Consider the following 26,305-nt stretch of genomic DNA (forward strand, 5'->3'; position numbering starts at 1 on the left):
TGCAGAAATATACACATGGACTCGCAGTCATATCAAAATTCAAAAAAGGGAGGGATGGTGGGACAAGTGACACCTTCAGGTTTCTGCAGGGAAGAGGCAGAACCAGGAAAAGGTGCCCCCTTTTATCTAGCGACCATGAGGGAGGAACTTAACCCCTTTGGTAAATGACTAATGGGCCAACCTCTTTAATTAGTTTAGGGGTAGGTGAACTAACAATACAAAAATGGGCTGTACCATCTAATATTTCACTTGCAAATAACCCTGGTCCAGAAGTCAGGTGCCCTATCGCCAATTGCTACAGTGCACATAATTTTTAACACTTGTGCTCTAGAAAGCGTCACAAAATCATTTATGTATATGTCACACCCTAACTGGCAACACTTCAAAAGTAATTATTTGATGTTTTAAAACAAAGTATCATCCCAAATATACCTCAGTAGCTTCGGCTCTTAGGGAGAGCACAAGAGAGGCCTCACCAAACCTTGACCTCTTCCCACGCCACAACGTACAATTGCATCGTGGTGGGGAGAGGTAATAATCGAAGCGGCTCACCCGCTGTCAGGTGTCAGGTGTGTTTTACAGCTGACACCCAGGAATAACAGCCAGGAACAGCGATCACGCTATTCCTGGCTGCTTAACCCTTAGATGCTGCGATCAAGCACGAACACAGCATCTAAGATGTTAAAAACAGGGGGGTGCCCCCCTCTGATAGCTTATCGCCCCCCCACAGCAAGATCGAGGGGTGCCAATGGTTGTCATGGCAGCCTAGGGGCCTAATGAAGGTACCCAGGGCTGCCTTTCTTCATCTCCTGTTAAGCCGTGTCTCTGGCACAGCTTGACAGGAGCCTGTAAAAATGACAATACACTGAGATACATTAGTATTGCAGTGTATTGTACCAGCAATCTAAAGATCACTAGTTCAAGTCCCCTAGAGGGACTAATAAAATGTGTAAAAAAAAAAGTTAAATAACGTTTTTAGTATTGTTTAAAAAAAAAAAATTGGTTAAAAAAAAAATATTTTTTTCATTTTTCCGCAGAAATAATGTAAAAAATAAAAAAAAGTACAAAATTAGTATCGCTGCGTCGGTAAAACTCCGAACTATTACACTATGGCTTTATTTAATGTGCACGGTGAATGCCGTAAAAATAAAATATAAAAAAACGCCAGATTCACTGTTTTTTGGTCACTTCATATATTACAAAAAAAATGACATAAAAAGTGATCAAAAATCATACCAATAGAAACTACAGCTCACCCTGCAAAAAATAAGCCCCCATACCGCTCAATCGATGGAAAAATTAAAAAGTTATGGCTCTCAGAAAGTGGCGAAAAAACACAAAATGTTGTTTTTAACTATTAGTTTTACTTGTAAAAGTAGTAAAGCATAAAAACTATTTAAGTTTGGTATCGCCGTAATCGTATTGACCGGTAGAATAAAGTTAATGTGCCGTTTTTACCGTACTGTGAATTTCCTATTCCACCGCACAAATAATTTTTTTCCAGTTTACCAATACATTATATGGTACAACAAATGGAACCGTTGAAAGCTACAACTCATCCCGCAAAAAACAAGCCCTTATATGGCTAGAATGATGGAAGAATAAAAATGTTATAGCTTTTTAAACGTGGGGAGGAAAAAATGAAAACAAAAATTCAAATTCAAAAAATGGCTGAGTCCTGAAGGGGTTAAAGGGGTTTTCCAGCCCATAAAAATTTGTGACCTATCCTCAGGATAGGCCATCAATAGCTGATTGGTCGGGGTCCGACTCCCGGGACCCCCGCCGATCAGCTGTTTTGAAGGAGGTGCAGTGCTCGTACGAGTGCTGCTTACCCTTCATTTCTACTTGCACAGTGTGACTCGTCGACACATGTAGTGGCGATTCACCAGTATTGCAGCCTGTGAATCGCCGCTGCATCTGTGTTGACGATTCACAGTGAGCAAGTAGAAATGAAGGGGAGAGCAGCGCTCCTTCAAAACAGCTGATCGGCAGGTGTCCCTGGAGTCGGACCCCAACCAATCAGTTATTGATGGCCTATGCTGAGGATAGGCCACCAATTCTTACTGGCTGGAAAACCCCTTTAACATTTTCTCTCCTTAGAGGGTATTATTTTCCATCTAGCATTCCTTTTATTACTAGCAACTCAAACACTTTGTGTCATTCCTCCTTAAAATGACAGTGACCATTTAAGCTGTGATTTTTAATAAACTTGTTTCCATACGAAAGCCTATGTAACCACATTAAAAAATGTAATATACATTTACCAAAAATGCGGTTTTCTTTCCCACAAAAGTCCCAGCCACTAGGGGTTTCCCTTCTGTTTAACTTGTAGTTCACTACTGCTAGAGATGGATTTGTCATGACAACAGGCAGAGATGACGAGACGAATTGCAGGAAGTGAGGACGGGTCCTTGCTGCCCTCAGGTGCGCTCCTGACTCCTACTTGCAGCCTTTTCATTAGCCTTTTCCGAGAGACACCTCCTTATCACATCAAGGGCAAGTCCTTTCTGACATAAGGAGGGGGCTTTGGCCATGTTCGCATTGGCCAATGCATGTGCGCTCTCCAGAGGAGGCACAATGGATTATGGGAAGAAAAAGGAAGCGCTAGCATTTATTTTGCCGACAAGCTTATCACACTGTCTACACGTCCCCTGTAACAAAGTGGATGGAAAGAGGCGACGCAAGAGAATTCAGGTGGTTTAAAAAAAAAAAAAAAAAGCTATGAGCAACAATGAGCTATGTAACCAACAAAAATATGCATTTATTTAATATTTAACTAAAATGACAGGTACTCGTTAGCCCCAGTGAGCAGGTACCCGTTAACCATTCGAGCATTAATGTTTTTATTGCCCAAATGCCTGCAGGACTATTAGGTACAGTAGATCTGGACTTGTTTAGTGCACACCCAATACTTAAATTATCATATGTTTCTAAATAGGAAGCACAGAGACTGCTGAGAAGTGGGTCCAGATTAGAAAGTCCACCAGTATAGGCTCCATTTACATGTTAAAGTTGGTAATATCCGTATAAAGTTTTGTTAATGTAGTACTAAGATATCACAAGGATCGCTTATGCATTCCCAGACTACTCCTCTCATATTTGTTATGTTGCCGGGACACAGAAGTTATATTCCACATATGGGGGACCTGTCTAAAAGCAAAGTGGCTTGGATCATGGTCTATTCCCTAATTCAAGTCGTTAAAGAGAATAATGATGTTTACCAAAACGGGAATAAATGAGCATTAGAGGTGAGCAAATAGATTCCACACAAATCAAATTTGGTCAAAGTTTCAGATTCAGCAAAACCAGAAACTTTTGGGGTTTAAGGCACACAAATCGCAGTAGAATGGTGGCCATGGTGAGCGTGGCCACCATTTTACAGATTAGAAAAAGGATCACATGATTTCGGGTGGGCTTCCCCATAATGTCTTGAAGGCCACCTTCCTAAAATGCACTGTGATTATCCCTCCCTCTAGCACAGCCAATAATGAGGGGTATAGGTGGATAACTTAAACCCCTTCAAGCTCTTCAATACCAATATAGTGGACATTATACAGTCCTAGAAGACATCAGAGAGTCCAACATGAATCTTTGGGGCACTTGCGATTGGCTGTGAATTTATTCGGACATAAATCGAACCTAAAACGAATTTCGCTCATTTCTATTGAGCATGTTGACTGTGCTTTCCATTAACTCATATCATTTTTCTTTTTACCCACCAAGCAACATATAGCTTATTCCACTCTAGCTTTCCATTGGGTCAAGAAGAGGATAATGAGAAACTATTGTTACTGAAATAAAAGTCTCTATGAGTGACTTATATACATCAGTTTACACAAGTATTTCCATTCTTTCCTTATGAATCCATGAATGGTAGAACTTACCCCCACCCTCTGCACTTCCCATTTATTCTCCTCTCTTCTCTCTCATCTCTGATTCTCTCCCCCGGTGAACTTAAAGGGGTTGATAATGATTAGAAAAGGGTCTGCTTTTTTTTTTTTTTTGCATAAACAGTGCCACCCTTGCCCTTGGGTATGGCAGATCAGCTCCGTTAAAGAAAGTTTCCCACGAACCTGTAGCCCATCATTGTTATGCTATTGCAATCCTTAGCGGATAGTAGCTCTTCATATGAATCCAATTGTTTTTTACCTTTGATCTTGTCCCCAACAGTTTCTTGTACGAGCACTGCAAATCTGTTCTTTGGGGGTGGACATTCAGCATGCGGTTACGTGACCACATTCATCCTGTGTAGACTACATCTCCCATGCTACCTCTGTTCAGTGTGCATGTTCCCGAGCCCTACTTCTAATTAGCATAAGGAGCAAGGTCTTCAAGAGGCGACATACAGAAGTAGTAAAAATGGTACCCTAGATTTCATGATAAATGTTAGCTGCGGATGTTGCCACCTACTGTACGTTGCTTTTAAACTAACATTTTCTTGAACCTAGGCTGCATGATTCCTCTGCCGCCCGGTGTCATGAAGATCTGCTAGTTACTTTGCGGTGAGAGGTGCGGGGCACAGAGCGGAAAGTGCTTGAAAGGATTTATACTTCTTCCACAGTGTCTTCATTGAAAAGTTCTGCCAGAATTACAGGCTACTATCAATAGAGGTCAATAAGCCTCAACTCTGAGCTAATAAGCAGTCAGAAATTCCCAATTTTTCTTTTCTCAGAAAAAAATTACATTATAAAATTCTCCACTAGTGGGAGCTAATTGTATACAGATTTATACAACTCCCTCCCAGTCCATAGGAGCTGTATAAATACATGTACAGTAAACTCTCCCTAATGCAGGCTGCAGCAAATATGGATATGCACAAAGTTCTTGTATACACAGCGTAATAAAATTTCTAATAAAAGGATATTTGAGTAATACGGCAGGTTAGAGAAGGCAGCTCACCTTAGAGGAGTATATGGTATACGGATTCTTGGATGATGCCAGGAGAGACACATTAAATTCAGTGGGAACATCACACACAGCAGGTATTTTATACTTATCAGGACCTAATGTATACATGTCACCCTGGGGAGAATAATAGAGTTCTTCCATTGTGTACAGACCAAGTCCCTGAGTAAAGGCACCTTCAATCTAAAAGAAAATATATAAAGAAAACACAAATATATAAAAAATACTGAATATACTGTTGATCATATTTTTACTTAGGCTTTTACTTGTGCAACGGTTCTGTCGTTTTCACGGAAGCAATACCGTAGTCGACTGCGCAATTCTTTCTGTCAAAACGACGAAACCCTGGCACAACGGAGACAAATGGAAACCATTTGCACGGGATCAGTCACTATTGAAATCAATGGTGATGCAAATTAAAAATATGGTTTCCGTTTGTTTCAGTCAGGGTTCCATTCATGGGTTCCCCTGACGGAAACCTCAGACGGAACGCCTGAACAGAGCCCTGCCGCAGATGTGAACGAAGCCTTAATGCTACAAAGGTGGGAAATTACATACATAATAAACATACTTGTCATTTACCTTATTTTTACAGTTTTCTTTAAAGTTTTATTTAGCATTGTATATTATTTACCCATATCTTTCACAGTTAGGGCTTCAAATACATAGTATATATATTTATTTACAGGCAGTAAGGATAGGACAACATATGAATAATGTTTCAAATTTTGTGTATTGGAAATATTTCCTTTAGGGGGGATTCACACGAGCGTGATTTGGCAGCGTGTAGGCCGCGTGGTTTTCACGCGGCACGCAATGCCCTATAGAAGTCTATGGGGCAGTACACACAGTCCGTGTATTTTGCGCAGCGTTTGTTCGCTGCGCAAAATACGCGACAGGTTCAATAACTCTGCGTATTTCACGCATCACGCACCCATTGAAGTCAATGGGTGCGTGAAAACCAGGCAGGTCGCACGGAAGCACTTCCGTGCGAACCGACTGAAACAGCGCACGAGCTGTCAAAAGGATGAATGGAAACAGAAAAGCACCACGTGCTTTTCTGTTTCCAAGCATCCAAACGGAGTGTCTTTGCGAGGAGCGAATCCCGACAACCGAAGCTAACTTCACCGGGTTCGGCCAAACTCGTTTTGGCCGAACCCGGCAAAAAAATTTCCGGTCCGCGACGTCGGGAGACATTCACTGTGCATGGTGCTGAAAGAGTTAAACTGTTTCAGCACCATGGACAGTGACTTGCGATCCCAAAATACATGAACCTGTAAAAAAACCCGAAGTTCTAACTTACCGATTACTCCTGTCTCCTTCCTGCAGTCCGACCTCCCGGGATGACACTTCAGTTCAAGTGACAGCTCCAGCCAATCACAGGCCAAGCACAGGCTGCAGCCAATCACAGGCTGCAGCTGTCACTTGGACTGCCGCGTCATCCAGGGAGGTGGGGCCCGATGTCAAGAGAGGCGCGTCACCAAGGACGCGTCACCAAGGACGCGTCACCAAGGCAACGGCCGGGAAGTTCTCGGTAAGTAGGAACTTTATCTTTTTTTTTTACAGGTTTTTCGCTGTTGTGTTCGGCATTCACTGTCGAGGGTGCTGAAAGATTTAGCTCTTTCAGCACCTTGGACAGTGACGGGCGTCGACAAGCCTCATCTCTATGATGCCGGCTGCGCGAAAATCACGCAGCCGCGCATCAGACACGCATGACACACGCAGCTGTCAAATGGTTTTTACGCTCGCAAAACACCGCGTTGTTTGCGCGCGCAAAAACGCAACGTTCGTGTGAATCTGCCCTAAGGAAGATATTGTTTTGTAATTGTAAAGTTCACATACCTGACCAATGTCTATGCCTGGGTTTATGCTTTCTCCAATATCCAGAACCATATCAGTGCGGAGATTCTGTTGGATAGGATTATAATTGAATTATTTTTTTAAATTGTCTTTGAGTAAAAAACAACACATTAATTTGCATTTTATTTTCCAATGAAGTTACTTACTGGAAAATCATATATTGATCTAAGAAACAATTAGATTAAGTCACGTAAGAGAACCAGAATACGAGCTTGGTACCTGCATATTTTTGCAGGACTTTCATACACAATTATAATTTCCTTATTGGGGTATGAACATTTTCTCAGCTTCAGTCCGGTAGACATTTTCCCTACTGATCCCTTTGTTAGCTCTGCCCTAGTGGAGATACTGTGGCAACATAACATTAACAGTTACTGCATGTTCAACATCGTTTTTTTTGTTAATGTGTAGTATTAATCTGCCTAAAAAGTTGAATAATAAAATGTATTTACAAAGTTATCTGGTAAGTTGGATGCAGAAAACGTTAAATTAAGCATGGTTTGCGGTCTCCCTGGTTCGGCATGTGGTGGAACTGGTGGATAAATTGCTGGGAGGGGCTGGTGATGATCCAGCTGTCATGGTCCATGTGGGTACTAAGGACAGAATAAATGGTAGGTGGAGGAGCCTTAAGAATAATTTTAAAGAACTAGGCTACAAGCTGAAGGGAAGGATCTCCAAGGTTGTATTCTCAGGAATACTGCCTGTGCCATCACAGGAAAGACAGCCGGAGCTCAGGGAGTTAAATGCATGGCTTAAGTCTTGGTGTAGAGGAGAAGGCTTTGGGTTCCTAGAGCACTGGGCTGACTTTCATTGGGCATATGATTTGCCCCTAAATGAAAGGGGGTCCGCTGTGCTGTGGGAGAGAATTCTAGCTGGGGTGACGGAGTATTTAAACTGATGAGGTTAGGTCAATGTAGAAAATAATGGGGTAGTTAGTTTAGAGAGGGGTCAGACTATATTGGTGGGGGGAGAAATAGACTGTGGGGTTCGGATTAGATAGCAGGATAAGGAGGTCCTCTTGTTACGAAACATTGAAAATAAAAATGCCCAAATAATGTAAAAAAATCACATTTCTGATACCAAACATGACAAATTGAAATGCAAGTTAAAGTGTATGTTCACAAATGCCAGAAGTCTAGCAAGCAAAATGGGGGAACTGGAGGCCTTGGTACTGGAGGAACATATAGATATAGTTGGTGTTGCTGAAACATGGCTAGACTCTTCACATGACTGGGCTGTAAAGCTACAGGGTTTTACACTATTTCGGAAAGACAGGACAAATAGGAAAGGCGGTGGTGTATGTCTGTCTGTATGTGAGAAGTGATATGAAGGTGGTGGTGCATGTCTGTATGTGAGAAGTGATATGAAGGTGGTGGTGCATGTCTGTATGTGAGAAGTGATATGAATGTGAGTGTGAAAGAGAGAATAGTGGGGAAGATTGTGAGGAGGTTGAAACCTTGTGGGTGGAATTACAAACACTCAAAAAATTACTGTTGGTGTAATCTATAGACCCCCCAATATAACTGAGGAGATGGAAGGCCAGCTATATAAACAGATGGAGCGGGCTGCACAGGCTGGTACCGTAATAATAACAGGAGATTTTAAATACCGGGATATTAATTGGTGTCATGGTTCGGCTACAACTGCCAAGGGGAGAAATTTCCTCAACCTGTTGCAGGAAAATTTTATGGACCAGTTTGTGGAAGACCCGACTAGAGGTGAAGCTCTGTTGGATCTGGTCATTTCTAATAATGCAGAGCTTGTTGGGAATGTCATCATTCGTGAAAACTTCGGTAACAGTGATCACAATATAGTTGCATTTTACCTATAAATTTTTTTCTATCGGTAATAAGTATAAACTACTACAATTACACCTTCTGTAAAAAGGGCAATATATGATAAAAAAAAAAGGGCATTTCAAAAATACAAATCTGAGGGTACAGCTGTAGTTTATGAAAATTACAAAGAGCTTAATAAAATCAGCAAAAATACAAGGCAGGTGGCCAAGGATAGAACAACTGGAGAAAAAAGGTTCAATCTCCATAGGTGACAAGCCTTCTTTACTGTGAGAACTGTGAATCAATGGAATAGTCTACCGCAGGCGCTGGTCACAGCAGGGACAGGAGATGGCTTTAAAAAATGCTTAGATATTATCCTAGACTGAAAAAATATCAGCTCTTATGTGAATGTGTAGAATTTTTGTTTCATCCCTTCTCTTTTTCCTATCCCTTGGTTGAACTTGATGGACATGTGTCTTTTCAACCGTACTAACTATGTAACTATGCATCACATACCATTGAAATAAATGGCACATGGTGCATTAAATGTCAATTAAAAGTTGCTATACCAGTATGTCATATAGTTTAACGGCTAAACCCTAAAAGAGCTGGTTAAGACAAACCCGGATCAATTACCCCACATTTTCTCAAATTTCTGTGGCACTTTACGCTTAAAGTAAATCTTCCTTTCTATGAGAATCATGTTATTAAGAAAATTTTTGCAACCAATATTTGGCCACCAGTTTCCTGGCCCGATATAAAATCTTAGCAACTGCAGTCCAATTTTCAGTGCAACTACAAGTCATATCGACCTAAATAGCTGCCGTATAGCAAGAAAACACACCACCTACAGGGGAAATTTTGAGAACTAGACTGCAACAGATATTGAACAAGTTAGTGATGCTTCATAAAAAAGTTAAGAGCTAATATTTCCTCATCCATGATGCGCTATTCTTGGCATCAAAAGTTCTGGAAAACCTGACGTACACCATTAGGCTGCTTTCGCGAGCGTAATGTGGGTGCTTTTTTGCACCTGTACTACAGGCACAACTCCCATACCTCCCATGATTCACCAGAACCGTTAGAGCACCATAGTTTGAATGGGCTCTAACTCCAGTCCCGATGAAACACGGGAGCTCTGGGTGTTGCACCTGTAATACGGGAACAAATAGGAACCATATAACACTTGTGTGAAAGCGGCCTTAGGTCACTTTCACATGGCAGTTTTTTTGGCAGTATTTTGCATCAGTATTTGAGGCCAAAACCAGGAGTGGAACATATACAGAGAAAAAGTATAATGGAAAGATTTTTACCTCTTCTGTGTTTTATAACCACTCCTGGTTTTGGCTTACAAATACTGAAGCAAAAAACGCCAATGTAAAAGGGGCCTTGAAGGGAGTGGGAAACAGAGCCCTAATAATTAATAATAATAATAATAATAATAATGAATACCAATATCAAGAACCTGTTCTCAGGCACTCGTCCCCACATGACACTCACTTATTTTATTGTCAAATACGACCAATATGGTAACCGAAAATAGATTTGTACAAACTTTTTTTTATAAAGAAATTGGTAACTGTGTGACTTACTTTATAACAGTCGTGGGAATAAAAAGATACTTTGTTAACATTCCTTCCTTTAAACCGACCTTTAACATTCATTTGTACAAAGAACTTCTTGTGTCTGTATGCTTGAGTAGATTAAGTTACTGAATTGAGTTAACTTATTTAGATGTGAAGTACTTCCATCATGTAAGGTTCAGAAAATCATATACATAGAGCACCTCACCCTAGTTAAAAACATAGAGTGCCCTTTACCTTATGCCCTCCAGTTAGGCAGTCTAGCTCGATCTCTGAACAAGCTGCTCCAAAGATGTAATATGGAGCAATATGACCTTCTCCCTTCTCCCAGTCCATTTCAGTGTCATATCCCCTGAAAGAAATCAGATAGTTTAACAATCTGAAGGGAGTACACAGGATATTCCGTTTTATCTGCTCAATTAATTTTTTTTTGTTGTGAGCCAGTGTTGAAGCTATAATCCAGCCTCACATCAATTCACTCATATGTCTACCCCCCACACATTAAGGTGCCCCCTTACTTCCAACCACCATAATAGTGTCCCTACATGCAGTAAAAGGGCCATCCAGTATTGGTGTTAACTTAGTGCCCTCCACTCAGTAATGGTGCCCCTTTAGTGCTCCCCGCTCGGTATTTGTGCCCCACACTGAGTAATGGTGCTCTTCTTATTGTTCTCCACACAGGAGTAGCCAAATAAAAAATAAAACTAAATACCCACCTAACCCTGCTGCCACGACAAACAAAGCTACTCAGTCTCTTTAGGCCTGCTAGTCTATGAGACCTGCTATGGGATACCTGTGCAAGCCAACGCAATGACTTTACTGCATCGCGCTGGCCTTCCCCACGCTAGCATCTCAGGCTGCAGGCTTAAAAGCCCTGTAGCCTATGAGATTGTATGGCAGGGAGCTGATAGCTCCCTGTTCCACCATAGCATTCATGTCTTTTTGTGTCAAAAGCAGATGCAGTTATAAGTGGCGGTTGCCTCGAGATCCAGGACTCCGGTCCAAAAATCCAGGGCGTGGACCCCGAATGTTCAGGGCTAGTGATGACACAAGTGATATCTCGTTGTTTTAGTTATCATGTGGGGGAGAGGGAAAAATATCTACCTGTAATGTCCAGTTGCGGAAAGACTCAGCCTTTGACTAAAAGCCGCCACAACCTGGAAAACAGACATCACATTATAACACTTAAAAGAACATATATTCTGCGAAAATTTTAATCTATTGCACATTTTGCAATATACAGGCAGTCAGGATATGCTCTTCATATGCTAAATAATACTTCTTTAAAAAAGTTTTTTCTGCTCAAATGACAGTGGAGGTGAAAAAACTTGTCAATTGAGACATTCACGCTGTATATAAAAACTTCCTAATCTACCTTTATGTATTAAATGTTAAATGTATACGGAATATGTTGTACACGAGGCTCCTTATAGTAGCTTATTGCAATCATATTTCTGGCATTTATCGATCAGGAAAAGGCTTTACTCCATTATAAATGTGTCACATTTGGGTCAGTGCATTAACATAGAAAATTGGTGCTCATGTTGGAACTAAATAAAAAAATTGTCATTCCAGTTTATACAAGTTGTCATTTGAGTCCAGGTGCAGTCGCGAGACATTTTATAAGTTACCTGCTTTATACTTAATCTTGAGGACTTGGGATGAATAATAGAAATCACCACAATAAATCCCTAAGGCTATGCATGTTTAACTGTAAGGCTGGATTCACACGAGCATGTTCGGTCCGTAAAGGATGAAACGTATTTCGGCCGCAAGTCCCGGACCAAACACACTGCAGGGAGCCGGGCTCCTAGCATCATAGTTATGTACGACGCTAGGAGTCCCTGCCTCGCTGCGAGACAATTGTCCCGTACTGTAATCATGTTTTCAGTGCGGGACAGTAGTTCCATGGAGAGGCCGGGACTCCTAGCATCATACAAAACTATGATGCTAGGAGACCGGCTCCCTGCAGTGTGTTCAGTCCGGGACTTGCGGCCGAAATACGTTCCGTCCTTTACGGACCGAACATGCTCATGTGAATCCAGCCTAAAAGTCTAAAAAATACAACTTTCATACCATTCTTTTTAAAAATCTCTTCAAATCTCCCTTCAATCATCCATTTCCAAACACGTTAATTTCTACACATTCGCTGCTCTATTTAACTTTAAAATAATTATTCGGATCTACTGAGAATGAATGATAAATATGTCCGCTACTTAAAGATTTTGATGCAAGAAGAACAGTTACATTTGGTAAGCTATTCACAGAAGTCAGTTCATTTTTTAACAAAAACCATTAAAAACAGTAAACCATCTATTCTAGAATTAAGTCAGGCACCAGCTTTATTTTTAGATAACATCCATTTAAAAAAAAATCAAAATCAAAATACCAAACATCAAGTATGATTTTATGTGCCCTTGCTTGGACCCCTGCTGATCTGTAATGTTTATGTTAATTTTGCCTACAAAAGACTATCCATGACTCGAATGAACTACGTAACTTTAATGGATAAACTTGGTGCCCACTTTTTTACTTTAAGGGCATGACCACACGTGGCGGATTTCCTCCGCAACTGTCCGCATCAATGCCGCACAGAATCTGCGTTGCAGATTCTGCTGCGGATCTGCACAAAATGTGCAGTAAATTGATGCGGACTAGCTGCTGCGGACTGCGGGAAAAGTGCTTCCCTTCTCCCTATCAGTGCAGGATAGAGAGAAGGGACAGCACTTTCCCTAGTGAAAGTAAACGAATTTCATACTTACCGGCCGTTGTCTTGGTGACGCGTCCCTCTTTCGGCATCCAGCCCGACCTCCCTGGATGACGCGGCAGTCCATGTGACCGCTGCAGCCTGTGATTGGCCTGTGATTGGCTGCAGCCGTCACTTAGACTGAAACGTCATCCTGGGAAGCCGGACTGGAGTCAGAAGCAGGGAGTTCTCGGTAAGTATGAACTTATATTTTTTGACAGGTTGATGTATATTGTGATCGGTAGTCACTGTCCAGGGTGCAGAAACAGTTACTGCCGATCGCTTAACTCTTTCAGCACCCTGGACAGTGACTATTTACTGACGTCTCCTAGTCATTACGGGAGCCCCATTGACTTCCCCAGTCTGGCTGTAGACCTAGAAATACATAGGTCCAGCCAGAATGAAGAAATGTCAAGTTAAAAAAGCAAGGCGGATCCGCAGCACACATAACATGTGCATGACAGCTGCGGACTTCATTGCGGAAATTAGAATCTCCATTGAAGTCAATGGAGAAATTCCGCCATGAGTCCGCCACTGCTCCGCAACAGACAGAGCATGCTGCGGACACCAAATTCCGCTCCGCAGCCTATGCTCCGCAGCGGAATTTTACGCCTCGTCTAAACGAACACTGCTAAATTAAAGTGTAAGTCAATGGACAAACGGCTCCGCTGCGGATTAACGCTGCGGAGTGTCCGCAGCGGAATTTAAGTGAAATTCCGCCACGTGTGAACCCAGCCTAATAGGGAAGATGCTGCAACATATTTGTTTAACAGGCATTGAAAAGTGATTCGTCCAAACTATTCTTTTTAACGGAATAATACTGTGATCTATACAGTACATTGCTTTAAGACCATTTTTTTTATACTCTAATACGACAAGGTCTTTTTTTTAAAAAAAAAAATTTACAGGGCCACAATGGAGCTAAAAAATAAAATAAAATAAATTGTCTTAGGGTCACTATTCTTATACACAACTTCTGGTGAGACATGTCAGAAGTTCTAATGGGTGGGGGTTCGCTCAGCACAGCGCCACAGCCATTTTGCGTTTTAGTGTTAGTTAGGTGTCTCAGCATTTTGACTTGTCCCTAGATATGTTAGAAGTTGTGCAAAATTAGTTACCCTTCAAACCCATAACAAGCAAACTGTTGTATCTACATACTGGCATTGCTACCAACCTAGTAACTGTAGCCCACAGTTAGTTACATTGTAAGGCTTCGTTCACATCTGCATCAGGGCTTCGTTCATGGGTTCAGTCTGAGCTTTCCGTCATGGAAACCAATGAGGGGAATCCAAACTGAAACAAACGGAAACCATAGGTTTCAGTTTGCATCACCATGGATTTCAATGGTGACGGATCCGGTGCAAATGGCTTCCGTTTGTCTCCGTTGTGTAAGGGTTTCTGTCGTTTTGATGTAATGAATAGCGCAGTCAACTACGGTATTGATTCTGTCAAAACGAGGGAACCCTTATACAACGGTGACAAACGGAAACCATTGCACTGAATCCGTCACCATTGAAATAAATGGTGAAACCTATGGTTTCTGTTTATTTCAGTCAGGGCTCGGTTCATGGGTTCCCCTGACGGAAAGCTCCAATGGAACCCATGAACGGAGACCCAACGCAGATGTGAATGAAGCCTAAACTGTTTTAGTATTAAGCAACAACCAAACTAGACCACCTAGAAAGGTCATTAGGAAAATTTGTCGTACCATGACACTAACAAAATATTCAAAATATGAAAACAAGTGTTGCAAATCATTACAAATTCAGTTTTTAGTATTTTTGATTAATAAATATAAATTGAACTCACCCAGTCCTCCCATTTACCATTTGGATTGTTTTTGACAAAAGGTTCCAATCTTCCCCAGAGAGTCTCGCAGGCATACTTGAACAAAAAGGAAATATAACAGAGAGATTATTTAGCCATATTCATAATCCTTATTATACATCTGTCAATATATATTATATTTATAATAATCTTAGTTCGGAAATTGTTCTTCTAAAGAAATAGCAACATGGTCAGTGCTGTAATTTAATGTAGAGGCCAGATGTAAAAAATAATAATGTACGGTAATATATGTACACATCCATATGTAATATGGTAGTCTGTCTTATTAAGAATTAACAATGTTTTAACCAGCAACAATAACAATTGTTATTCTACATTCTTTACCCTATTCCACTACTCTTGTTAATCATAAATATGTATGTCAATTAATCTGAAGTTTCTTAGAAATGGAGATATGTGACAAACTAGTATCAGGAGAGAGGATTTATTAAAATTACTATTATTATTAGTATTATTATATTGTACAATGACTTGAGCCAGGGTGAAAAAAACACACTCTATCAATGTGTTAAATGACAAATTGATTCATTGATTTTACTCACACTGTATAAGGGTTTTTTCTTTACTTTATAATGTCACACATAGTATGATATAGAGGGTAATATTTATGCAAATGAATGCATAGTCAGTATATTTATTAAACCTAATTACTATACATAAATATCTGGCCTCGGTCCAACCTCTGACTGGGAGGTGGTGGTGTTGGTAATTTTATGCGGACTGATGGCTGGACACCAAATGTTGCTGATCAAGAACCTGTACTGAAAGGAATGGCCCATTTAAGTTAGTAAAACGATGACTTTGCTCTATATTGTATACATCAATAAACAAGAAAGATCCTCAGTATGGTGAAGTACAACAAGCTATAATTAACAACCTGCAAAGAATATTCTATTTTTCCAGTCTATCATGTGGAGAAAACATGTAGGTTCTTTTATTCATTTATTATGCCACTTGCATACATTTTGGTTGCCCAATGTCAATGAGTTACCTTAACAGCCAGGCCATAAACATCCGTGCTGAAAGTCCCTCCAGTTGGAATAGAATTTGGGACAGATACTGTGCTAGTCCCAGAGATGTGTATGTAGGACATTGGTATCTTAAGTTCTCTGCTTGCAATCTGATATAGAGGTAAAACAGATTTATAGGATATGGAAACTCTTTTTTTTTTTTTAATTCGTTTTATTTAAAATGTTGCAAACAGGATGAAGGGCAAACAAGTGCACCAAGAAAATAAATTATGTTACATCACATGGGATACAGAAAAAAAAAAAAAGGGAAGGGATAATCAGCAACATTCAAAAACTTTTTATAGTTTGTCAATAATAACACTTCAACAACAATAAAACCTGTGTTGTCTATGCCGTGAAAATATCACAAATATATGAGGAGTGTGTGCAATAGGCAAAGCAATAACCGAATAAGTTTAGGGACATACACCATGAGACAGAAGTTAATGTTCCTCTACATCAAAGGTCTCTGGAGTATCTAACCAGGGACCCCAGACCTTGAAGAATTTATCCGGACACCCTCTATGTTGATATACTAATCGCTCATATGTTATCACTGTATTAACAAGACCTCTGCATCGAGCAACCGAGGGCGTGTTATCAGCCATCCAGTGAATAGCTATGGCCTTCCTAGCCAAAAACAGGGTTTCGTTCAAGAAAATTTGCATGTAGTGTGGCCAAATCTCTTCATCTAAGATACCAAATAAAGCCACCTTAGGGGAAATGGGCACAGGGGACGGTAAAAGGGAGGATAAGAGGCTAAATATTCCTGCCCAAAAATCTGAAATATACGGACAGTTTCACATAGGATGCCAGAAATCTGCATCCAAACAATGGCATCTGTGACACTCCGTTGTGGGTATTCTACCCATTTTATGCAATCTAATAGGGGTCAAATAGGATTGGTGTATAATATATAACTGTATCAATTTATTATTTATCGCTGGAGAAATTGACATATGAGAGCTAAACACTGCATCTTTATCTTCCGATGTAAGATCTGGAATCTGCCCCAACCATCTATCAAATACAGGCAACGGCACCGAAGTGAGCTTGGAAGAGAGTAAATGGGTGTACAGTGCTGATATGAGGCCCTTAGGTCCCTGTGATTTCAAGATACCATGGAAACACTTTTAACTTGAATTATAAATTTAAATTTTACCCACAAGGAATAGGTTTAATAGATACTCAACACATCTACACCCTGACTTGGGCTTTAAGTTCATCAGTAAACTTATCAGGAAAAGATCTACTGCATCAAGTGACTTTAGAACCTGCACATGACAAAGTCTGAATCTCAACAAGTTATATAATTTGCCTTTTCATGGCATGTTAAATGGATTTAATGCCTATAGATCATGTGGAGACTCAAATGCATCATATGCAGATCCAATGTCAAATCTGTTACAGGGAAAATGTGAAAATAAATATGTGGTTTTTATACATGGCGGATGTCCAGGCTGTATCACAGCTCACATCCACTTATTTAATTTTGTTTTTCACGGTGTGTTTTGTCATGTTTTGTCACAAGGATTTTCAGGATGCGGTGCCCCTCCTGAGGTCCAGGGGGAAATGTGTGTCCCGCTGGTTCCATTTTCGCCTGCAAACCGGCCTCCCTTCCTCGGAGAGGAGGTGCAACCTGATGCAGGCTCCTAGGTGGACACTGGGGTGGCAGCCCAGGTAGAAGCCTTGGAGTGTGTTTGGGTCTCCCTAAGCTTGGGCTAGGGGGGATCATCAATCCTCTAGGCCTATTGTTTGGAGGGTCAGGAAATGGTTATGGGGAGCCTCTCTCTTAAGGGAAGGGCAGCAATACACCGCATCCTTGTGCACTTTGTGTGCCACTTTTACACTTTTTATGCACCTGGATGACAGAAAGCACTTTAAAAAAAAATAAAAATCAAATGTGTTAGAGGGATTATCACTTCTGAAATTGTTTTATATAATAGTCTCTTAAGAAGGTATGTGTTCTTCCAGTCTACTCTATTAGATTAAAATAATTTAAAAACAATAATTTAAAAACAAAGTTATAATATCTGAAATGGTCCCTACAGTACAATAAATAAGACAACTTTTAGTTCATGGTCACCGGTCCCTAGAATCCTTTGAGACTAATAAATAAATCTTTTAATAAAGTATATTTAAGATTTAAAAGTGAAATTTAATATTTGTGAATATTCAGCATTATAAGGTTCACAACTCACTATGATAGCACAGTAAACACAGTACGTAGAGCTACTTGGAAAATTCTGACTATACCTGTGTTATCTTTGTGTGGAGCCCCTGGCCTAATTCCACCCCACCGTGGCTGACCAGGACTTTTCCATCTCTGTAGATATGAACCAAAGCTGAAGCCTGGGGACACAAATGAACAGTGAGTGTAAATGAAACAGTGATAAATAGAGCAAATTAAATTTAAAAAAAATAATGAACGCAAATATAAAATTCCAAAAGGAACTTGAACTCCTACATCCTCTAGTACTTAGTTTCTCAAGCTACGGTACATGTACCCTAGGTGGGAGGTGGTACAGGTATATTGGGCACATTCGGTGCCACAAGTCTATTCTGGCACAGACTTCTTCCTCTCTCTTCAACTGTTAGGGTAAATTAACACAGGGTGGATACGCTGTGTGAAAGGTACACATCCGCCCTATTGGCTGCAGGGAATTCCGGCCCAAAAAAACTCACCAAATTGTGGTGCAGTTTTTCGCCCGGAATGTCCGCTGTGGAAATATTGCAATTTAAAAAAATTAATAAAAAATAAAAAAGGGACGACTATGGCGACATGTCCCTCTGACATCCTGCAGCCCTGGGATGATGTTTCATCCCGTGTGACCGCTGCAGACTTTGATTGGAAGCAGTGGTCACATCGGATGAAAGGTCATCCCAGGAGGCTGGACAAAGAAGTACAGAATTCTGGGTAAGATTTTTTTTCTGAGTTGCGATTTTTGCGGCAGATTTGCAGCTTTTCCGCCCCAAAAATAGCAACATCTGCTGTTTGTTGCAGCTTTTACCTCCCATTGAATTCAACTGGGAAAACCTTCAACAAAAAAGCAGCGATTACGCAAATACAATTGGCATCTGCTGATTAAAAAAATGCACTGCAGGTCGATTTCTGAGAGGTATTTCTGCTTCTCATTTATGCAGCGTGTGGATGAGACAAAACTCATCCACTCTGCTGCTACTGTATTATGCTGTGGATTTTCCGCAACGAAACCCGTTGTGGAAAATCTGCAATATTTACACTTAAGGGCATGGCCACACGTGGCGGATTTCCTCCGCAACTGTCCGCATCAATGCCGCACAGAATCTGCGTTGCAGATTCTGCTGCGGATCTGCCCAAAATGTGCAGTAAATTGATGCGGACTAGCTGCTGCGGACTGCGGTAAAAGTACTTCCCTTCTCCCTATCAGTGCAGGATAGATAGAAGGGACAGCACTTTCCCTTGTGAAAGTCAAAGAAATTCATACTTACCGGCCGTTGTCTTGGTGACGCGTCCCTCCTTCGGCATCCAGCCCGACCTCCCTGGATGACGCGGCAGTCCATGTGACCGCTGCAGCCTGTTATTGGCCTGTGATTGGCTGCAGCCGTCACTTAGACTGAAACGTCATCCTGGGAGGCCGGACTGGAGACAGAAGCAGGGAGTTCTCGGTAAGTATGAACTTCAATTTTTTTTACAGGTAGCTGTATATTGGGATCGGTAGTCACTGTCCCGGGTGCAGAAACAGTTACTGCCGATCGCTTAACTCTTTCAGCACCCTGGACAGTGACTATTTACTGACGTCTCCTAGCAACGCTCCCGTCATTACGGGAGCCCCATTGACTTCCTCAGTCTGGCTGTAGACCTAGAAATACATAGGTCCAGCCAGAATGAAGAAATGTCAAGTTAAAAAAGCAAAACGCATCCGCAGCACACATAACATGTGCATGACAGCTGCGGACTTCATTGCGGAAATTAGAATCTCCCTTGAAGTCAATGGAGAAATTCCGCCATGAGTCCGCAACCAGTCCGCCACTGCTCCGCAACAGACAGAGCATGCTGCGGACACCAAATTCCGCTCCGCAGCCTATGCTCCGCAGCGGAATTTTACGCATCGTCTAAACGAACACTGCTAAATTAAAGTGGAAGTCAATGGAGAAACGGCTCCGCTGCGGATTAACGCTGCGGAGTGTCCGCAGCGGAATTTAAGTGAAATTCCGCCACGTGTGAACCCAGCCTTAGTGTGAACTAGGCCAATAATGCAGGCCGTTTCCATAATCATGGACTGTCTTAGGCTGGTACTGCTATACGTGTACTGTTGTAGGCCTACTATATTAGGGTGCACTTGGCTTAGAAATGTTGAGAGACGCTGCTCTAGGACATTCCATTCTTCATCTTAAAAAGCGGATCTCTAGAATACAGGGTGAATTGAACCTTTAGTACGTCTCATGTGGCAACGTAGAATTTGGACACTACATAAAAACGTAGAACGTCATATCACTAGATGCTCCATATACTGTAGTGTGGATGCATTCACCACTTTAGGCTTGGCCATTCTACACTGTATTCTTTGTAGTTAAATCTGTGACTTTGTAAAGCCACCAAATTATGAGCGGAAAACCATACAGATGTAGCCATCTTTATCTTGACACATTGAATGCACAGTGTCAAGAAACTTTAACTTGACTTTTTCAATGACTTTTGTTGTGTGATATGACGCTGCAGCAGTTAGTTATCAGAGTCCAGATAAACTTGGCTACATCTGTACACATTATATTTTTAGACTTGCACCACTACTGTAGGTGGAGTTCTATCACGAGCAGACATACTTCTATAAAACAAAGTCTGGATTATATAATAGACTATTTAAACACAGGATGCCTTTATCTTCAAACACTGACCTGGTGATACACTTTCTCAACAAAACCAACTGTAAATTTGAGGGGTATAATAGCAATGCCTTTTTTCTTCCAGTAGTTGTCTTTGTTGAATTTTTGGATCTGGCTTCTTCTCTTGGTATAAGAAGACTTTTCCAAACATTCATTCCAGCACCGCATCAGATTTGTGGAGTCAAACTCTTGTTTATAATGTGTCCTTCCAATGTCTTTGTACATGTTCTTCTCCCGAACCTAAAAACATCATAAACTAAAGTTAATGCATATGTAACTTGAAATACCCGGTCTGCTAAGCAACTTATGAATTTCAATGTGCCACATCAATAATAATTATTAATGCTACCTTTTCACAACATGGAGACTTTTTGTGACGCAATTAACGGATTTTAACTATGGAGCTACAGCTGCAATACAAAGCCATACTTTGAGTTGCATACAATCTTGTGGACTGCATCTGTCATTTAATAGTTAAAGGCTATGTACACATTTAAAAAAAAAAAAAATCTTTAATAATAATGTTTGCTGCAACTTTCTATTTACTTTATAAAAAATGTTTACTTTTTAAAATACAGCTTTTTTATCCTGTATAGAGAGCAGCTGTATCTTGCGATAAGACCTGAATCCATCAGGTCAGCGGCACTGACGGGTTCAGTGTCAGCGGGTCCTGCGTGTCTTTTTTTAAAAAAAAGTTTAAAAAGTTAATAAAAATGTTGAATTAAAAAAATATAAAAAGAATATTAAAAGTTTCAAGTTACAAACGCCTTTATCCCCCCATAATAAACCTTTTATTATAGGAAAAAACATTTAAAAAAAAAGTACACATATTTTGTTTTGCCGCGTCTGTAATGACCCCAACTATAAAACTATAATATTGTTTTTCCTGCACTGTGAACGCCGGCATTTTTTTTAAAACAATGCCAGAATCACTGTTTTTTGGTCACCTTACCTCGGAAAAAAAATGAAAAATTGAAAAAAGTGTAGCCCATAATGGTACCAATAAAAAATACAGCTCATCCCACACAAAAAACAAGCCCTTACACAGCCTTGTCGTGGCAAAAAAATAAATAAAAAAGTTATGGCTCTTAGAATACGGCAACCCAAAAAAGAAACAATTTAAAAAATATATATATATATTTTATTGTGGCAACGCTGTAAAACATTAAAAAAAACGATAGGATTATGGCAATACCATATGTATATCAACCCGCAGAATGAAGTCAATATGTCATATATAGTCCACGGTGAACTCCGTAAAAAAAATAAATAATAAATTATAAAAAGTGATCAAAGTCTCATGTACCCCAAAATGGTACCAATGAAAACGACAAATTTTCCCGCAATAAATAAGCCTTCACACAGCTCTGTTGGAGAAAAAAAATAAAAAAAGTTACGGCTCCCAGAATATGAAGACACAAAATGTACAGAGTATGTTCCAAAAGCGGATAAAGATTGGGCACCATTTATCAGTACGACCCTGGCCAGACATCTATGAATTATTATTAATTTACTGCATTATTATACCCTCTTATTGTACCCTGATGTACTCCGCACAGATTACATATGTCCCCACATTATAAACTGCAATGCCCATAAAACCCCAAACAGAACAACTACCAACAGAGCCGGCCTTAGGTTGGTTGGCGCTCTGTGCGGGATTCTCTATTGCTGTCCTCCACAAACCAAAAATTAACCACATATATAGGCACGCACATACTGGAACATAAATACTGCACATACATAGAGGGACATATTTTGACAAACAGGCAAATATATATATATATATATATATATATATATATATATATATACACACACACACATTCTGGAATATATACATACATAAAAGGTAAATATATAGACATACACACAGACACATATTTATATACAGACACACACAGGCACATAAATACACTGACAGGAACATATACAAATACATAAAAGGCACATATATACAAGCACAAAGACACATTTACATACATACCCATATATACCCACACAGGCACATATATACACAGTGTAGATAATGTAGTAGATATCACCTGCAGTCCTATGTAATACCACAGATAACACAGTGATAATTATAGCCACACATATATAAACACACACCAGAGACATATATATTGGCTATATCTCCAAGGGGTTAAATATCTATGTTCCTGCTCATTTCTTTCTGCAAATGTACCTCATTGAAGTAGTCAGTAGACCACACCATGTATAATAACCTAATATATGATCATTAAACAATAGCTAAAAGGACTTGAGGTTGTTAGGAAAGAAGAAACACTATTCTATATCGATAGATTGCCCTGATAAATAACAATAAGTATACCTGGTCGGGAGGCAACCCGCACTTTGTAGCCACCGCATCCATTATGGTCTCTGTAATCAGACCTGTTTGAGGAAAGCCAAATCCACGGAAAGCAGTATTAGAGGGCAAGTTTGTCTTGCAAGCCTTTCCCCGGCAGTTAAGATTGGGGAAGCTATATGCATTGTCCATCTTGAGCAGAGCCACAATTATCACCTGAAACGGGAAGAAAACACCCCAACAATTTAAGCTACAAATTGTCATATTTAATTGATATTCTAATTTGCTTCGTACTAGAAGCAAATGACTAAACATACCTTGACATGGTTATTTCATGAAGGTTTATTAAAGTACTATTGTGGTTGTGATCTTCTATCCACATTTAAAAAAGGCGAAAACTATCCTCTGGGCCACCATCGAGCTATGTTCACATGGAGTTTTTTTTGTCAAGCAGGAAAAAAAAACTGTCTCCAACTATCCATTAGGATTTTGGAGGCCGTTTTTGAAATGTGCTAGTTCATCGGCTGGTCTGCTCGGTTACGCGGCCAATAAAATGGTCGCTAGTTGGCTGCACATCTCCTCGTGTAAACAGGGAGATGTGCTGTCGAAATAATGCCAATGTATGAGGACGAATGATCGTAGTAACGATCGTTCGTCCCCATACATAAAGGATCATTGCTTCTTGTGGAAGGAGCAAATGAGTGTCGATCAATAAGCTGTCTCATTGATCGGCACTGGTTTTGACGTTTTGAATCACTATATGTACTCCTAATAATGATTTTCCTTACAGTAACATCAGTTTATACAATATGTATGATATGGTTACCAGAATAGATTCATCGGGGCTGCATCCTGCATTGGCATAGAAAGATACATCAGCTCCTACAATTTTCCCATCATTCATAAAGCCAACCTGCAACAAAAAAATTAAATGGTCAGATTTAGATAAGCCTGCAGCCAACATTCTGTGGCCAAAAGTAGCCTAGTAAATTCCGTTTTACTTGCACTATACTGTAACTCACTTTGTATATTCCTTTGAAAGGATGTCGGCCGGCGGTCATTAACATATCTTCATTGCGCTCCAGAACACACCTAATAGGTCTTTTGGTTCTGAAACAAATTAATTGTATCACTTAACTAAGAAAATTATGGAGGACAATAGGGCGGCTGCATAGAGTGCTAGATGTTATAAGAATCACACTACATTGTTCTGCCATACATAAGGTGTGGTCCACTTGATGGACGGAGTCCAACGTGGCAGGCAATCTGTAAGTATAAATCCGGTACTGGCTAATTTATTAGTTTAACCACGATGTAGTATGTTCTATCTTTAACAAATAAAAAACAACAGTTCTGCGTCCCGAGGCCAGGAAAACATTGTTGTCTATTACTGCAGTGTTGGTGGAGGGAAGTAGCAAGTTTTCAGGCCCCCAATCCGCCACATCTGTGTCATTATCTAGAAGGGATACATGTTGCTGGTCATGGTTTATATAGTCTTTTGATTCCATAGGTGTGGAAAAGTTGAAATTTTTGTAAAATGTATGTAAAAGAAGTTGGATATACACGAAATACCCAGGAAGCATAGATCGGGTGTATTCAAATGTCGCGGTCATGAACCACAATAACCGCCATTATTCTTCTGTTAAATTGACCTGTTAGATATAGTTCAGCTGACTTACTTTAGAGCAGCCACAGCTGCAGCACTTGCAAATATGCCTGGTTTGGTAATCTTGCCTCCAAATGCTCCACCAACTCTCTTTACATGAGACATGATCCTGTTAGATGGAACATCAAGGATGGCGGCCACTGAGAGCTGCAAATAAAGTGTATAACAAGACGTTTAATGCAAGCAACTTCGCTATTACGCAAATGGATATTTAAACAAAACAAACAAAAAAAACCATGATTTGTTTTTGTCACAGTTCTATTTAATTTGTTCTTGGCATTAACGAAAAGGTAGAGTTTCTTTTTAAACTATTGAAATAAATACTGAATCTATCATTATAGGATACAGTAAATAATACAAGTATTGATCATAGTAAGGGCCTGTTCACATCAGCGTCACCCTTACGTTCCACTAGATCTTCCGTCGGAAGAACCCATCAACGGAAAAGCAAACTGAAACCATAGCTTCTGTTTGCATTACCATTGATTTCAATGGTAATGGTTTCAGTTTTTTTGCCGGAAACCATAGCGCAGTCGACTATGCTATTGTTTCCGTAAAACAAAAACACGGAATCCTTACGGAACGGAAACAAACGGAAACCATTTGCAACGGAAGTATTACCATTGAAATCAATGGTAATGTAAACGGAAGCTATGGTTTCCGATTCCCTTTCCGTTGATGGGTTCCTCCGACGGAAAGGTCTAGCGGAACCCATCAAGGGCGATGGAAGGGCGATGCTGATGTGAACACACTAACATATAGTTAGTATGGTCGAATAAAGATATATGTCCATCAACAGGAGTCACCTGGCAATTTAACTATAAAAATACATTCAGGGTACAGCCTAACGTAGCCGCGGCCGCCACCCAGCTCACTTGTGGTAGACAATGACCTCAAGATTTTGCCAGGTATTATTGGCAAAATCATGGGGTCATTGGCCACCGCAAGTGAGCGGAGTTTCAGCCACCACTATGTTGGATCATATGCAAACACTACTCCCAGTGAAATGAATGAAACAACTATAGAACGTGCAGATGTCAATCACCTGTGCAGTCGTTGGATCCTGTGTAGAGACGTATATATCAAACTCATTATCCTCTCCTTTTGGCACAACAAGAACAGAATTGGTTTCCATATAAAATTGTTCCTGTCCTCCAATATGAACTTCTCCTAGTAAGTAAGAATAATGTATTATAATTCCAATGTATACTATTGATTTAAATTATACAATTCTGGCTGCCCGCAGTGGACACTAGGTGGAGCTCACTGCATACTGTTTTATATTTGAGTTCAATGTGTAAGCAGTATGCAATAAATACTGAATTTTATCATTTAACACTATGGGGGGAATTTATTACTAGTTCTATGCCAGTTTTGTGGTGTAAAAAAAAAAAAGTCAAATAGCCCGAAAATTGCAACGCCATTTTACAAAAAAGTGGGCAGAGCATAGCAGAAGGTAGTGGGGCAACCCGTGGCCTGAAAAAATCACTATAGAAAATTATGTAACTTATTGCGCAAATCTATTTTACTATTTACTTTCTGGCACACAAATGCAACAAAAAAATTCTTATGACGTGTGCGACTTAATATATTAGGCGCATCTTTCCCCAGTGTGTTTCAGTTTAAGACTGGTGTATGAAATGCCAGTCTTAATAAATACCCCCCTATATTAATTAGAAAAAACAGAACTCCGACTGTTATAACAAAATTATCAACCCTCATTTTTGGACCT

The 26,305-nt window shown here is 40.2% G+C and overlaps 1 protein-coding gene across 1 annotated transcript in view; it reads right to left on the reverse strand.

Moving 5' to 3' along the window:
• Nucleotides 1-26,305, reverse strand: part of LOC142656587 (aldehyde oxidase 1-like) — a 98,969-nt gene that overhangs the window by 3,106 nt on the left and 69,558 nt on the right. Inside the window, exons 21-33 of the mRNA XM_075831519.1 lie at nt 25,619-25,743; nt 24,587-24,720; nt 23,930-24,017; nt 23,734-23,820; nt 22,932-23,123; nt 20,609-20,836; nt 17,987-18,082; nt 15,712-15,840; nt 14,682-14,756; nt 11,231-11,283; nt 10,364-10,478; nt 6,748-6,813; nt 4,900-5,088 (exon numbers count right to left, since the gene is read on the reverse strand). Coding sequence (XP_075687634.1) covers nt 4,900-5,088; nt 6,748-6,813; nt 10,364-10,478; nt 11,231-11,283; nt 14,682-14,756; nt 15,712-15,840; nt 17,987-18,082; nt 20,609-20,836; nt 22,932-23,123; nt 23,734-23,820; nt 23,930-24,017; nt 24,587-24,720; nt 25,619-25,743 — 1,577 coding nt within the window. The remainder of the gene's footprint in view (nt 1-4,899; nt 5,089-6,747; nt 6,814-10,363; nt 10,479-11,230; nt 11,284-14,681; nt 14,757-15,711; nt 15,841-17,986; nt 18,083-20,608; nt 20,837-22,931; nt 23,124-23,733; nt 23,821-23,929; nt 24,018-24,586; nt 24,721-25,618; nt 25,744-26,305) is intronic.

This window comes from Rhinoderma darwinii, chromosome 6, assembly GCF_050947455.1.
Source record: "Rhinoderma darwinii isolate aRhiDar2 chromosome 6, aRhiDar2.hap1, whole genome shotgun sequence".
Taxonomy (NCBI): Eukaryota; Metazoa; Chordata; class Amphibia; order Anura; family Rhinodermatidae; genus Rhinoderma; species Rhinoderma darwinii.